General features: G+C 32.6%; 1 protein-coding gene and 1 pseudogene across 1 annotated transcript; both read left to right on the top strand.

Annotated features, from left to right (window-relative positions):
- The first annotated feature begins 4,526 nt into the window (after positions 1–4,526).
- Positions 4,527–7,259, top strand: LOC108451038 (probable LL-diaminopimelate aminotransferase, chloroplastic). Its single transcript, XM_017748774.2, has 10 exons — positions 4,527–4,791; positions 4,889–4,917; positions 5,087–5,154; positions 5,330–5,446; positions 5,538–5,600; positions 5,683–5,787; positions 5,859–5,909; positions 5,996–6,316; positions 6,403–6,609; positions 6,707–7,259. Exons 1-10 carry the CDS (start codon positions 4,715–4,717, stop codon positions 6,995–6,997), a joined length of 1,329 nt encoding a protein of 442 aa, XP_017604263.1. The 5' UTR covers positions 4,527–4,714; the 3' UTR covers positions 6,998–7,259.
- Positions 7,260–7,263: 4 nt separating this feature from the next.
- LOC108451037 (3-dehydrosphinganine reductase TSC10B-like) lies at positions 7,264–11,602 on the top strand (annotated as a pseudogene).
- The last annotated feature ends 690 nt before the right edge of the window (positions 11,603–12,292 follow it).

Here is a 12,292-nt window from a genome sequence, read left to right as displayed (position 1 = left end):
AAGGGAAAACAAGTAAGGGATTTGAGAATGGGGGAGCAGTTAAGGGAAAAAAGGGGACTTGGGGAAAAGGTTAGGGATTTCGGGTTTGGGGAATTAGGGGATGATTTGGGGAAAAAAAGAGGTTTTGTTTTAGGGATTTGGGAAGGAAGGCGAGATGGGGAAAAGGACTTAGCCAAAAATGAAACGATTTGGGTAAAGGGCATAAACCTCGGAGAGAAAAAAAGACGCCGTTTCAAATAAGCAAAATTTGTGGCGTTTTTAGCAACGCGCCGCTAATAAGACCTTTTGCGGCATTTTCAGCAAAGCGCCACTAATACCTATTTCGTCTACACAATAAAACGACGCCGTTCTAAAACGATTTGTGGCGTTTTCTAAAAAAACGCCGCTATTTTCTATCTTTTGCGGCGTTTTATGTGTAAACGCCGCTAATACCTAAAACCCTAACTATAGTTGAAACTTTAATTTTGTTTTAAAATACATATTATGTATGTATATAAATTAATTAATTAAATAAAAACATGATGCTGTTTATTATATCAATAACGTGTAAATTAATATTTTACAAGATCTAGATCAAATTACAATTCATGTACACAATTGCACACTACACCATTGACCCTTAAACCCTAAACTCTTAACCTATATCCACATAACCCTTAAACCCTAAAACTCTAAACACTAAGATCTTAGACCTTAAACATTAAACCCCAAATAATAAACTTTAAAACACTAAACCCCTATCCTCTATCCTCTTAACCTATATAAACCCGGCCCCTAACATCTAACCCATAAACCAGCTTAAACCCATGCATATATATCCCTTAATACTAACCACTAACCAATAACCACTAACCCTTAAACCCTAAACCCCTAACCTTCTAAATTATAAACCTCAAACTCTAAATCGTAAAACATAAATCATCAACCCTAAATCATAACCCTTAAACCCATAACCCCTAAACCTATAAAAATATTAAGTGTAAAAATCAGTTTAAATAGAAAATTTTAAATTCATTTAAAAAATAAGTTAGACTGAAACATTTAATACCTGAGTTTGGTCTAATCCGTTTTCAACTTCATAATATTTTATATATATACTATGTAATTTTATAATTTATAAAAAATAAATTTATACTAAATGTATAATAGTAGTCTAATATAAACATTAAAATAATATTAAGATAACTATATAAAAATTTAAATAAATAAAAATATTAAATTAAAATGACATAATTATTACAAAAATTAAAAATATAATATGATTGGACTTAAAATAGACTTAGGTTAATCATTTGCAAGTATTAGTGGGCTTTAACAAAATGTTAAACCTATAATTTAAACCCTACTAAAATAAATTCAAACAAATATAAAATATATGATATTATATTTAGCAATTGCGGCGTTTTTAAAAACGCCGCTAAAGTTGATCTTTTCTTTGCGTTTTTGGGAAAACGCCGCTAATGCCAAAGGAGCACATATAAACAGCGTCGTTTTCCTTAACATTTTAGTGGCGTTTTTATAAAAAAACGCCACTAAAATGTTAAGCTCATGTGAAACGACGTCGTTTTGATTAACCTTTAGCGGCGCTTTTAAAAAAACGCCGCTAAAGGCCGACTTATGGTGGCGCTTTTTCAAAAAATGCCGCTAAAGGTCGACCTATTGCGGCGTTTTTTTAAAAGCGTCGCTAAAACTCCATCTATTCGATTTTTCCGGCGTTTTCTTTTAAAACGCCGCTAAAAACGCCGCGAAAAGTCTGTTTTGGTGTAGTGCATGATCTAATCGATTCAAATCACTTTTCAAATCAATCTATTGATTAATTCTCAATCCAACTAATCTGATCCAATTCAAACAACACGATTAAACTTTAACTTTGGAGTAAAAGTGAAGTGTTTTGATTTTTGGAAGGGTTGGTTTTAAAGTTATGAATAAAAAAGATGGAATAAAAGATGTGGGACATTTGTATTTAGTTTATTGTTTTAAATTTAAATTCAATGAATGTGAGTGTGGAAAGGTGGGGAAGGAAGAGGCGAAAATTAAGAATAGGCTGTGTGTGGGAGTTATGTGGGCGTATAAAATTGCGCTGTTTGATTGATAGTAAAGCATTCATTTAAACATGTGTTTCAAAGGTGGAAATTCAGGCCTAGCTCGTACACGTGGGGGAGAGAAAGTTAAGTACCGCTTCTTTACTTGGACCTTTTCTTGCCACCCTATCTTAAACTCTCTACTATTCTAATTCCAATCTACAATACGGGTAAATAATTTTATTTTTTTCATATATTTTAAATACGTAAATTAATAAATGAATGTTGGGATTAGTCTCTCTCATTACATTAAGAAATACGTAAATTAATAAAAGATTAATGGGATTAGTCTTTTCATTTCATTATACGTAAACTAATAAATGAATATTTACATTCTTTTTTGGTAAAGGTATTATTAGGTTAATATCAATATGAAATACGATTTAGGAGGTAGGGATGAAATTAGAAATTTTTTAGGGGTCAGAATTAAATTATATATTTTATGATAGTAAAAATATAATTTAGTCATTTAATAACCTATATCTTTATTATTTTAGAAGATTAAATTAATTTTTATTATTTTAGAAAGGAATAAAGTGTAATTTTACCATTATGAATTTAAAATTTTATAAATTATAAAAGACATGAATGATAAATTTTTCATTTTATGATGGGGCCTTGGCACCCCTTAGATCTGCCTCTGTTTATATTTATTCAAATTCACTAAAGCTCATTTTAGACTTACCTATATTATTTTTAATTTTTTTGAAATTTTTATATTATTTAAAATTTTATTTTCATTTATTAAAAAATTATATATAGTCATATTAATATTTATTTTAAAATGTTTACATTATATAGTACTATGTATTATTATAAATTTAAATTTTATGTGTTATTTACATAATATATGAAGTTAATATAATATATTATATTATAAATTTTAAAAATTAATTGGATCGAAGTTTTGAATGATTAAATTTGAGTGTGACTCATATTTTAAATGGGGTTAAATTTTTAATTTAAATTTATTTTTTTAGATATAATATTTTTACGGAAATTCTTTCAAAATTTAGATGGATTTTCAGTTCCCAAAAAAATAAGTCTATTTCATAGAGGCTGAGGCATTTAATTGTATAGTATCTAAGTTGGAGAATCGAGCAAGGCAAAGCAAAGTTTTTCCAGTCTCATGAGAGTGAGAGAGATATATACAAAATTCCACACTGACACTGATGGAAGGTGTAGTCTAAGTTAAAGGACAATTCTGGATGATAAGCTTATAAACTCTACATTCGTGTCTTGTTTCTCACCCCAAGCTGTTAATCCCCATTAAAGGTTGAAATGAGGTTATTATATATATTTATTATCACCAAAAAATTATTAAAGGTGAGATGCTTTTTTTCCATGTATGGTATTTTTCAATTTCCATGCAAAACCTTCAATCCATTCACTAAAACCAATTTCCAATGTGTCTTTGAACGCATCAATGCAAAGTCAGCATCGTAATGGAAAATGTCCCACAAATTTGGTCACAATTCAGCTGCCCCACGACTCCTTTTTAAGCAGCCACTGGCTGACTCACCACTCAGCAGCTGACGGAGTCCTGGTGCCTAAAAAAAAAGTGAATTAGCTTGTGCCATGTGGCTGAATAAACTTTCTTCTTAAATTAGTAGACTCAATTAACCATGCATGTAGTCTTATTAATGTTGCAATAGACTTTTTCTGGAAAAAAAAATTGATGCCTCGTTAAATAATGGGACATTACAAATCGTGGTAAGTTCAAGGAATCATCCAGGGTAGAAGTTTTTGCATTGGAAAAGCATGCTGTAGTGTGGAAATTTAATGTTGGGTTATGAATATGGAATATAATCTTTTAAATAAGATATAAAAAAAAAGAATAATTTAAGTTATGATCATTTTAAAATATTTAATATTTAGATACCCATAAAATAACCTTACATCACCAAATTTTAAAATATACAAATGGTACTATAAATTCATTTATATATAGCATTTTCTCTAAATTTGAAAACCCTGAAATAAATAATTAAAATTAAAAGAAGAGAAAAAGGAAAAATTGAAAATAAATAAAAAATAAAACCAACAATTAAAAATTAAATAAGAACCTTAAAAACATTAATACAACATTGAAAATTATAGCCACCACAGATTGTATTATCAAACTTTGTTATTTGGTTAAAGTTAATTTTAAAAAAATTAGGTTGCACAAAAATAAAAAATATTAATTTTTGGAAAAAAATAAAATAATTAAAAATTATAAAAGAAGAAAAGATATTTATTTATTATTTAAAAAATAATAAATAATGTAATTAAAGTTAATTTAAGTTGAAAAAATATTAAATATGGATTTTTAAGATGATACTAATATAAGTTATACCCTAAAAAATTATTGGTAAACAATATTATCTCTCGTGTTTTAGACAACATAAGTGGAAAATAGTATCTTCATGCAGTCAAATGGGTGGTGGCGTGAGCAGATTGATCACATTATGTTTTGTTTGCTTCTAGGAACCTCCACAGCAAATTCTGTTGCACATCCACAAATAGTGATGGTCCCCCATTGTTCATTGTTCTCAGTCGGTCACGATGTTAAGTATATATATCCATTGTAAATCCCATTAAACAATATCCCATAATCAAAAGCCCTTCATCCCAAATCTGAAACAAACACAATGTATTATTCTCAGTTCTTATCCCGGGTTTGCATGCCTCATGCAGTGTTATTACAACCTAAAGAAAGTTGGAACAGGTTATGGACTATATTAATCAAATGTTTCTTATATACTATCATCTTTTTCAGTACTTTTGCTTCTGAATGACACTTTTCTTTTCCGTGTAATTTACAGTTCAAAATCAAATGATGAAATCATAGTTGGTAAGTATTTATTTATTTTTTTCCCTCAAAATTTTGAAGAATATGATTATCGGATATGAATATGTGTCAGATGTGAAAATGTTATGAAATTATATTGTTTGAGAGTCTTATTCTCGTACTCGAAGTTATGTACTAATTAGCAAGTATGAATTCCATGTCATTATTGTAGGTCATTGCACGAAGGTCCCACGAAATTCGAACTTGGAGAAACTACGTAGTGGATATCTTTTTCCTGAGGTAGGATCATGGCCATGGGTGCATCTCAATTTATGTTAGCATGTTTATTTTCTCATATGCTAACGTCTGCATGAAATGCAGAAGTTGCAGTAGTATCAAATATGACTTAATGAAATCTCTAAAATTCTTCTTTAGACTCTTCCATGGCCTTACCTTTGGTATTTCCCTTATTTAGATATCCAGGCATGAATCTGAACACTTGCAGAAGAACCCAGATGCAAGCTTAATAAGACTTGGAATTGGCGATACAACACAGCCTATACCAGACACCATAACACTAGCAATGGCTGAGGTACTAACCAATTAGTCTTGTTGAACTTAAAAGTACTTCTCCATTTCTTCATGTTTTCAAACTTTTTTTTTCCTGCTTTATGAAATTGCAGCAAGTTCGTGGCCTATCAACGATTCAAGGTTATAGAGGATATGGAGCTGAACAAGGCAACATGGTAATTATGTCATTTTTTCTTTCTTTTTCTTTTCCCATATAGCTAAGCTTAATGTGGAAAGATCTTCCTTTCTTTTTTGCAGGCATTAAGGAAGGCAATTGCAGGAAAATTTTACCAGGATATGGGTATTAAAGCTAATGAGATTTTCGTATCGGACGGTGCACAATGCGACATTTCTCGCCTTCAGGTACCAACCATTTCATACTCATTGTATCAGTCTATCATCTGAATACAGATGATTAACCACTCCATTTGCAGATGCTTCTAGGATCCAATGTTACAGTGGCTGTGCAGGACCCATCTTTCCCTGTAAGCTTATCAAGTCTTTCATATAACCTTATTTTACTTGCACGCTCTTTGCTACCACTTTGATGGGCCAAAATTTTTGGGGACAGGCCTATATTGATTCAAGTGTCGTGGTTGGTCAAGCTGGTGAGTTAGAAGAGGAAACAGGCAAGTATGGGAACATTATCTATATGAACTGCGGGCCTGAGAATGATTTCTTCCCTGATCTATCAACAATCCCAAGGACAGATATCATTTTCCTTTGTTCACCAAACAATCCCACGGGCCATGCTGCATCATGGCAGCAACTAAAGCAACTCGTAGAGTTTGCAGAGGCCAATGGGTCGATCATAGTTCATGACTCTGCCTATGCTGCTTATATCAGAGATGGAAGCCCGAGGTCCATCTTTGCAATTCCTGGAGCCAAAGAGGTAGGTTGCTCAGTTTTATGCGATCATCTTCGTTTATCACCTAGATTTACTGCAATTTTTAACGTGAAGAAGGGTTGTCATTGCAGGTTGCCATTGAAATTTCATCCTTCTCCAAATTTGCTGGTTTTACAGGCGTCCGACTTGGCTGGACGGTGGTCCCTGAGGAGCTTTTGTACTCCAACGGCTTCCCTGTTATAAAGGATTTCAACCGCATTGTTTGCACTTGCTTTAATGGCGCATCAAATATTGCCCAGGCTGGAGGCCTTGCATGCCTTTCAACAGATGGTTATCATGTACATAATTGGACCCTATGTTACTTAGATATCAAATAAAGTTATATTTAAATTTTTATATAGTAGTCTATATATATTGCTGTTACCATGGTTGCAGGACCTATGCAAGGTGATTGACTACTACATGGAGAACGCTAAAATACTGGTAGATGGATTTACATCACTTGGATGGAAGGTTTATGGTGGGAAAAATGCACCCTATATATGGGTACACTTTCCAGGAATGAGTTCCTGGAATGTATTCGCTGAAATTCTGAAGAAAACAAACATAGTGACAGTTCCAGGGAGAGGGTTTGGGCCTGCAGGCGAAGAGTATATTAGAGTCAGTGCATTTGGTCAAAGACAAAATATTTTAGAAGCTATAAGGCGGCTCAATTCTTTTCTATAAATGTTACCTCAATTATAAATTATAAGCAAGGGGAACATATATTAAATTTCCTTTTACTTGTCCTAATATATACGTGTGGTAGCTACCAAAAGATATAATCAACTCCACTAGCACCCACCACTTGCCTTTTCTCTTTTAGGATTCTCTTTTCTTTATTCTTGAAAATGAGTCGGCTTCACCTGTTTTGCTCTTATTTCTATTGTATGATATCATGTAGTTGCATTATAAATAAATAGAAAAAGAAGATGAATTCTTTTTTTAATCTTTGAAATGATAGTTAGTATTTGATTATTAGGCATCCTGTTAGCACCCAAAGATCATCCAGTTTATTAAAGCTTAATTGATAAACTACAGTACAGCACCAGCTATCAGATTTACGCTCAAAACTTGAGAATTATTCCCGAATACAAGGAAAAAAGGGTAAATAATGTTAGACCCCATATGGAGAGAGATGCTTGCTTAACCTTAATTATTTCTCTCCCTAAAACAAATTAAACTTCAATGGTGCTCTTCGGTCTTCTCCTCCTACCAATCCTTCTCCTTCTCCTCCTCCTCTACTTCATCGTTCGGCCGCGGCCCATTAACATACCTATTAAAAACCGACACGTTTTCATAACAGGCGGTTCAATGGGCATCGGGCTAGCTAGCCATAGCCAAACAAGCTGCATCGGAGGGAGCGCGTATTTCCCTCTTGGCTCGCTCCGTTGACCAGCTCCAAAAAGCAAAGGAATCAATCTGTCAAGCCTATGAAGTCGAGGTCTCGATCTTTAGTGCCGATGTTCGTGACTACGATGCCGTTGAGCGTGCTATAAAAGAGGCTGGCCCTATCGATGTGTAGTTAACCATGGGGTGTATTACGTTGAGGAGTTTGAGACCCAAGGACTAGATGTGATGAAGACGATGATAGACGTGAATCTGATGGGAAGCTTCAATGTCATCAAAGCAGCTTTGCCATTAATGAAGGATAGAAAGGACAAGGGACCTGCCTCCATTGCTCTTATGTCTTCAATGGCCGGCCAGGTTTAATATAAACCAAATGAGATATTAGCCTTGAATGATTCTTATACTCATCATGATGTACAATATTTAATAAATATAGGCGGGTATATATGGTTTTGCGGCTTACTCAGCAACCAAATTTGGGCTTAGAGGATTAGCAGAGGCATTGCAACAGGAACTTTTGGTGAACAACATTCATCTCTCTATCATCTGTCGTAACCATTTTTGAAAAAAACGGGAATCGACTTGGATTTTGAAAATGAACACAAAAAATGGGAGTTGCCATCGATCCTTTTTGACTAGGTGTGATCGGGTCACCTCGTTAAAGTGGTTGTTTTTAATAAATAACTTGATTTATTTAAACAACAATTTTGGTCTACGCAAATCAAGAAAACGGGTTCGGGAGTCGGTTACGTACGAGGAAGGATTAGCACCCTCGATACGCCCAAAACTGGTACCTAGTTGATTAATTAGTGTCTTAGTATCGAAGATTGAAAACTTGAAAGATTTTAAGATACGATCCTTTTTTGTAAAGTGAACATTGAAATGTCAAAGACATTCTCGTCTCAAGGCAATGACATGTTATATCCAGTGAGTTAGGATACGGCATCTCGAACTTTTGAGAATGAGCTTGCCTTGTATTTAAAATAAATATATTTTGACCTCTTTTAAAAGGATATTCGGTTAGTTAGGGTGAACGAGGAAGATCGAGACCCAGTAAGTTAAGGCACGTTTCCTCAAATTCCCGAACACCGAACATTGCCTTTACTTGTAAAAGATCTTGTTTCGAAGTTTCAAAGTGTCATACCCAGTAAGTTAGGGCACCACGCTTCGTATCTCTGAAAATAAGCATTTTTAAGACTTGTATCGTAATTTAAAAAGAATATTCCGTTATTTAGGTTAAATGAGAAAAGTCGAAACCCAGTAAGTTAGGGCACGATTATCTCGAATTACCTAATAACGGATTTTGCTTTTATGAAAGAATTGTTTTAATATGTTGAGCAAAAAGTAACGCGATTTATTGTAAAACGTAAAAGCATAATATGGTATTAACACGTATAAGAACATAATAATAGGTGTGACTATGTCGAAGATAATAATATGAGCAAGTATAAAAGACGAAATATTATTGAAGCTTAGAAATATGTGAATGTAAACACGTACGTGAGGAAGATGAAGTAATTGAATGCGCAAGCAAATAAATAGATAAATGTAACAAAAATGGCAAAATAAAATGAAAATGATAACGACAGTAGTATATACATATATGTATTAAGGTACATACATAATAATAGAAGTAATAAGAAATATATGAGAAAAAGTATATATATACATAATGATAAATATTTAAAATGCATATGCATAGCGTATATATAAAAACATATACGTAATATAATAAAAATATATAGTATATGTACATGTTAGTAATAATAATAATGATGAAAGTGATAATGCAATAGTGATGCAACGAAAGATATAATAACGATAGTAACAATACAAAGATAATGATAATACTAAAAACATTACATAAACATATATTGAAAATAGATATACATATAACTAATAATACGAGCGATATATACATACTATATATAAAGACATGTACGATATATATATATTAGAAATGGTAATAATGTAAAAAAAAACAATTATTAATAATATTACATAAATATATATATATAAATAAATACCTAATAATGTTAAAGGCATATCGTAATATATACATAGTATACGAAACAAAACATACACGTAATATATCAAAATATATACATAGTATTAAAAGGAGGAATATACATATATATACCTATGTATAAAAAATAGACAAAATATATTATTAACATACATATACGTTAATAAGAATAATAATATTGAAACTATTAATAATACTTTATAACATATATATATATATATATATACTATAAAATGATAATAATGAACTATTAATAAAAATACAAAATAATAAAATATGATATTATAAATAATATTAAAATTAAATTAGAAAAATGAGGAAAAGTGAAAAAAGGATGAAATTGAATTAACGAGTGGAATTTTGAGGCTAATTTCAAATAAATGAAGGAAAAAGGGGATTAATTTGAACACGCGAGCAACCAGGAGGGACCAAAGGAGTAAATATCCCGATCTACTAAAAGCGGGCGATTCATTAAAGGTACCAAATTGAAAACGAAGTAAATTTTAGGGCCAAATTAAAATTAAATAAGACTCAATTGTGAAGCCTTGGAAAAGCGGAAGGACTGAGGGCGCAAATAACCCCTCAGTCCAAAAACACGCGGACCCTGGGCATAGGCGGGTCGGGTCCTCGAGTCATTGCCTGAAACGGCGTCGTTTCTGCTTTTTAAACTGGGCACCAAAACGGTGCTATTTTGGTAGGCTATAAAAGCCTGAAAATTTCTAAAAATTTCATTTTAGCTGCTGAGGAGAGAAAAAAAAGGGAGAGAGAGGGGAGAGGGGCGATTCCCTGCCAGGGGGCGGTCAGTCCGCCGGTCAGCCGGAACGCCAAATGCGCCACCGTCCGCCACCGTGCACGCTTATGAGTTCAAAAAGGTAAAATTTTCTCCTTTTTTTTGTGTTTTCTACATGTTTGTATTTAGTATATATGTTGTTTTAAAATAGGGTGAAAATATTATATACGAATGGATTCAAAAAAAAGAAAAAGAATGAAGAGAAATAAGGATAAACCTTCGGTTTAATCTCCGATCGATCTGTTTTTGCTGTGATTCTTGAGTTTTTTTGCTTTGTTTTTTTTTCTTTTGTCTAATATTGCTTATTATTTCATCAAAGTGTCTCAATCCCTTTACAGTTTTTGGATCTGGCTTTTAAATAGCCATTACATTTCTTTCTTTTTGCTTTCTGTCCACTCCTATTAATGCTTGCAGGTACAACTTGGGCGGTGAGGCGGTGGACGTGACAGACGGTGGCAGACCTGGCACGGGGAGGCAGCAGCTAGGTTTTTTTGTCCTTTTGTTTCTGATTTGTTAATTTAGGCTAGGGTTAAGGTTATTTGGGCCCGGGAGTTATTTGGGCTTTTGTTTGGGTATTGGGCTTGAGGGTTAGGAAATAGGTTTTGGGCTAGGGGGGTCAAACGGGCTTGTACAATTTTCCCTCCCGTTACTGAAACTTCGGGTATTGAACAAGGTTTGGAATATATTTTTATTTTCTTTCAAATCATAGATTAACTTTTAATTTGTTTGCATTTGCCCCATCATAACTGTGTATATCGACAAGATTTTACTGCCATGAAGTTATAAAGTGGAGTTCATTTCTGTACTAACATTTCAAGCAAGGGAGAAAATGCCGGAAATCACCAAGATAATATTGGAGTCATCTCCTGGAATGAAAGCTGAAGAGGTTGGGAAGATAACAATACAAGGCATTAAATCAGGAAGTTTTAGCATACCCTGCAGGCTTGATGGACAAGCAGTGGCAATAGCTACAGCTGGTTTATCCCCTCAGACATCTTTCCTCATGGCATCTATTGAAGTGGTTTTTGCAGGTCTATTTCGCTTTCTAGCTCTGCTTTTGCAATGGAGAGGCTATGAGATTATAGAGAAATACAACTACTCGCATAAAAAACAGCAAGTGGAATAAATTTTAGATGAATGTCTCGCTATTGTTAATCAGTATAAGCAACCTTACCCTGCTTAAAACAAAGACATAAAAATAAAAAGTGTGCATTTTTGGTTTATCTATGTATATGTATATGTTATAATTACTTTGAGATAGTTTCACTTGCAAAGCTAGATTAGTGATCCATGTTAAAAAAGTAATTAGAGTTGAATTTTCATATTAAAAAAGATTATTCTAATAAGTAATTTTGAGAGTAATTATTTGTTCGGCCATAAATTCTATTATACGCCAGAAAATTCAATTTTTTTTCTTTTCTTTTTAATAAAATGGCTACACATTGACACATATTTTTACATTTTAGACGTTCAGAAAAGTAAAAGTAACACCCAAAAAGAAAAATAGAGAAAAAAATAAAAGTACTGCATTTTTTTTTTAAAGGGGAAAAGAGAGAACAAGGGCAGTAGCGATAAATAAGGGAGAAGGATAATGAGAAATTCAAACGTGTTGCTACTACTACTTCTCATGATCTGCTAGTTCTTTGTGATGAAAACTTTATGAAGCTAGTTTCGCGAATTTAGAAATTTAATAATTGTAAGTCGCATTTTTTTTAAGTGAAAATTTAATTTTAAATTCGCTTAACTCTCAAAAAGTCATAAGAAATACATATAATGTGTTTGAGTAAATACTCTAAAAAAAATATTTGATTAAATG

The sequence above is a fragment of the Gossypium arboreum genome, chromosome 5 (assembly GCF_025698485.1).
Source record: "Gossypium arboreum isolate Shixiya-1 chromosome 5, ASM2569848v2, whole genome shotgun sequence".
NCBI classification, from domain to species: Eukaryota; Viridiplantae; Streptophyta; class Magnoliopsida; order Malvales; family Malvaceae; genus Gossypium; species Gossypium arboreum.
Note: the sequence above shows the minus strand (reverse complement) of the source record. Positions and strands in the feature narration are given on the sequence as shown.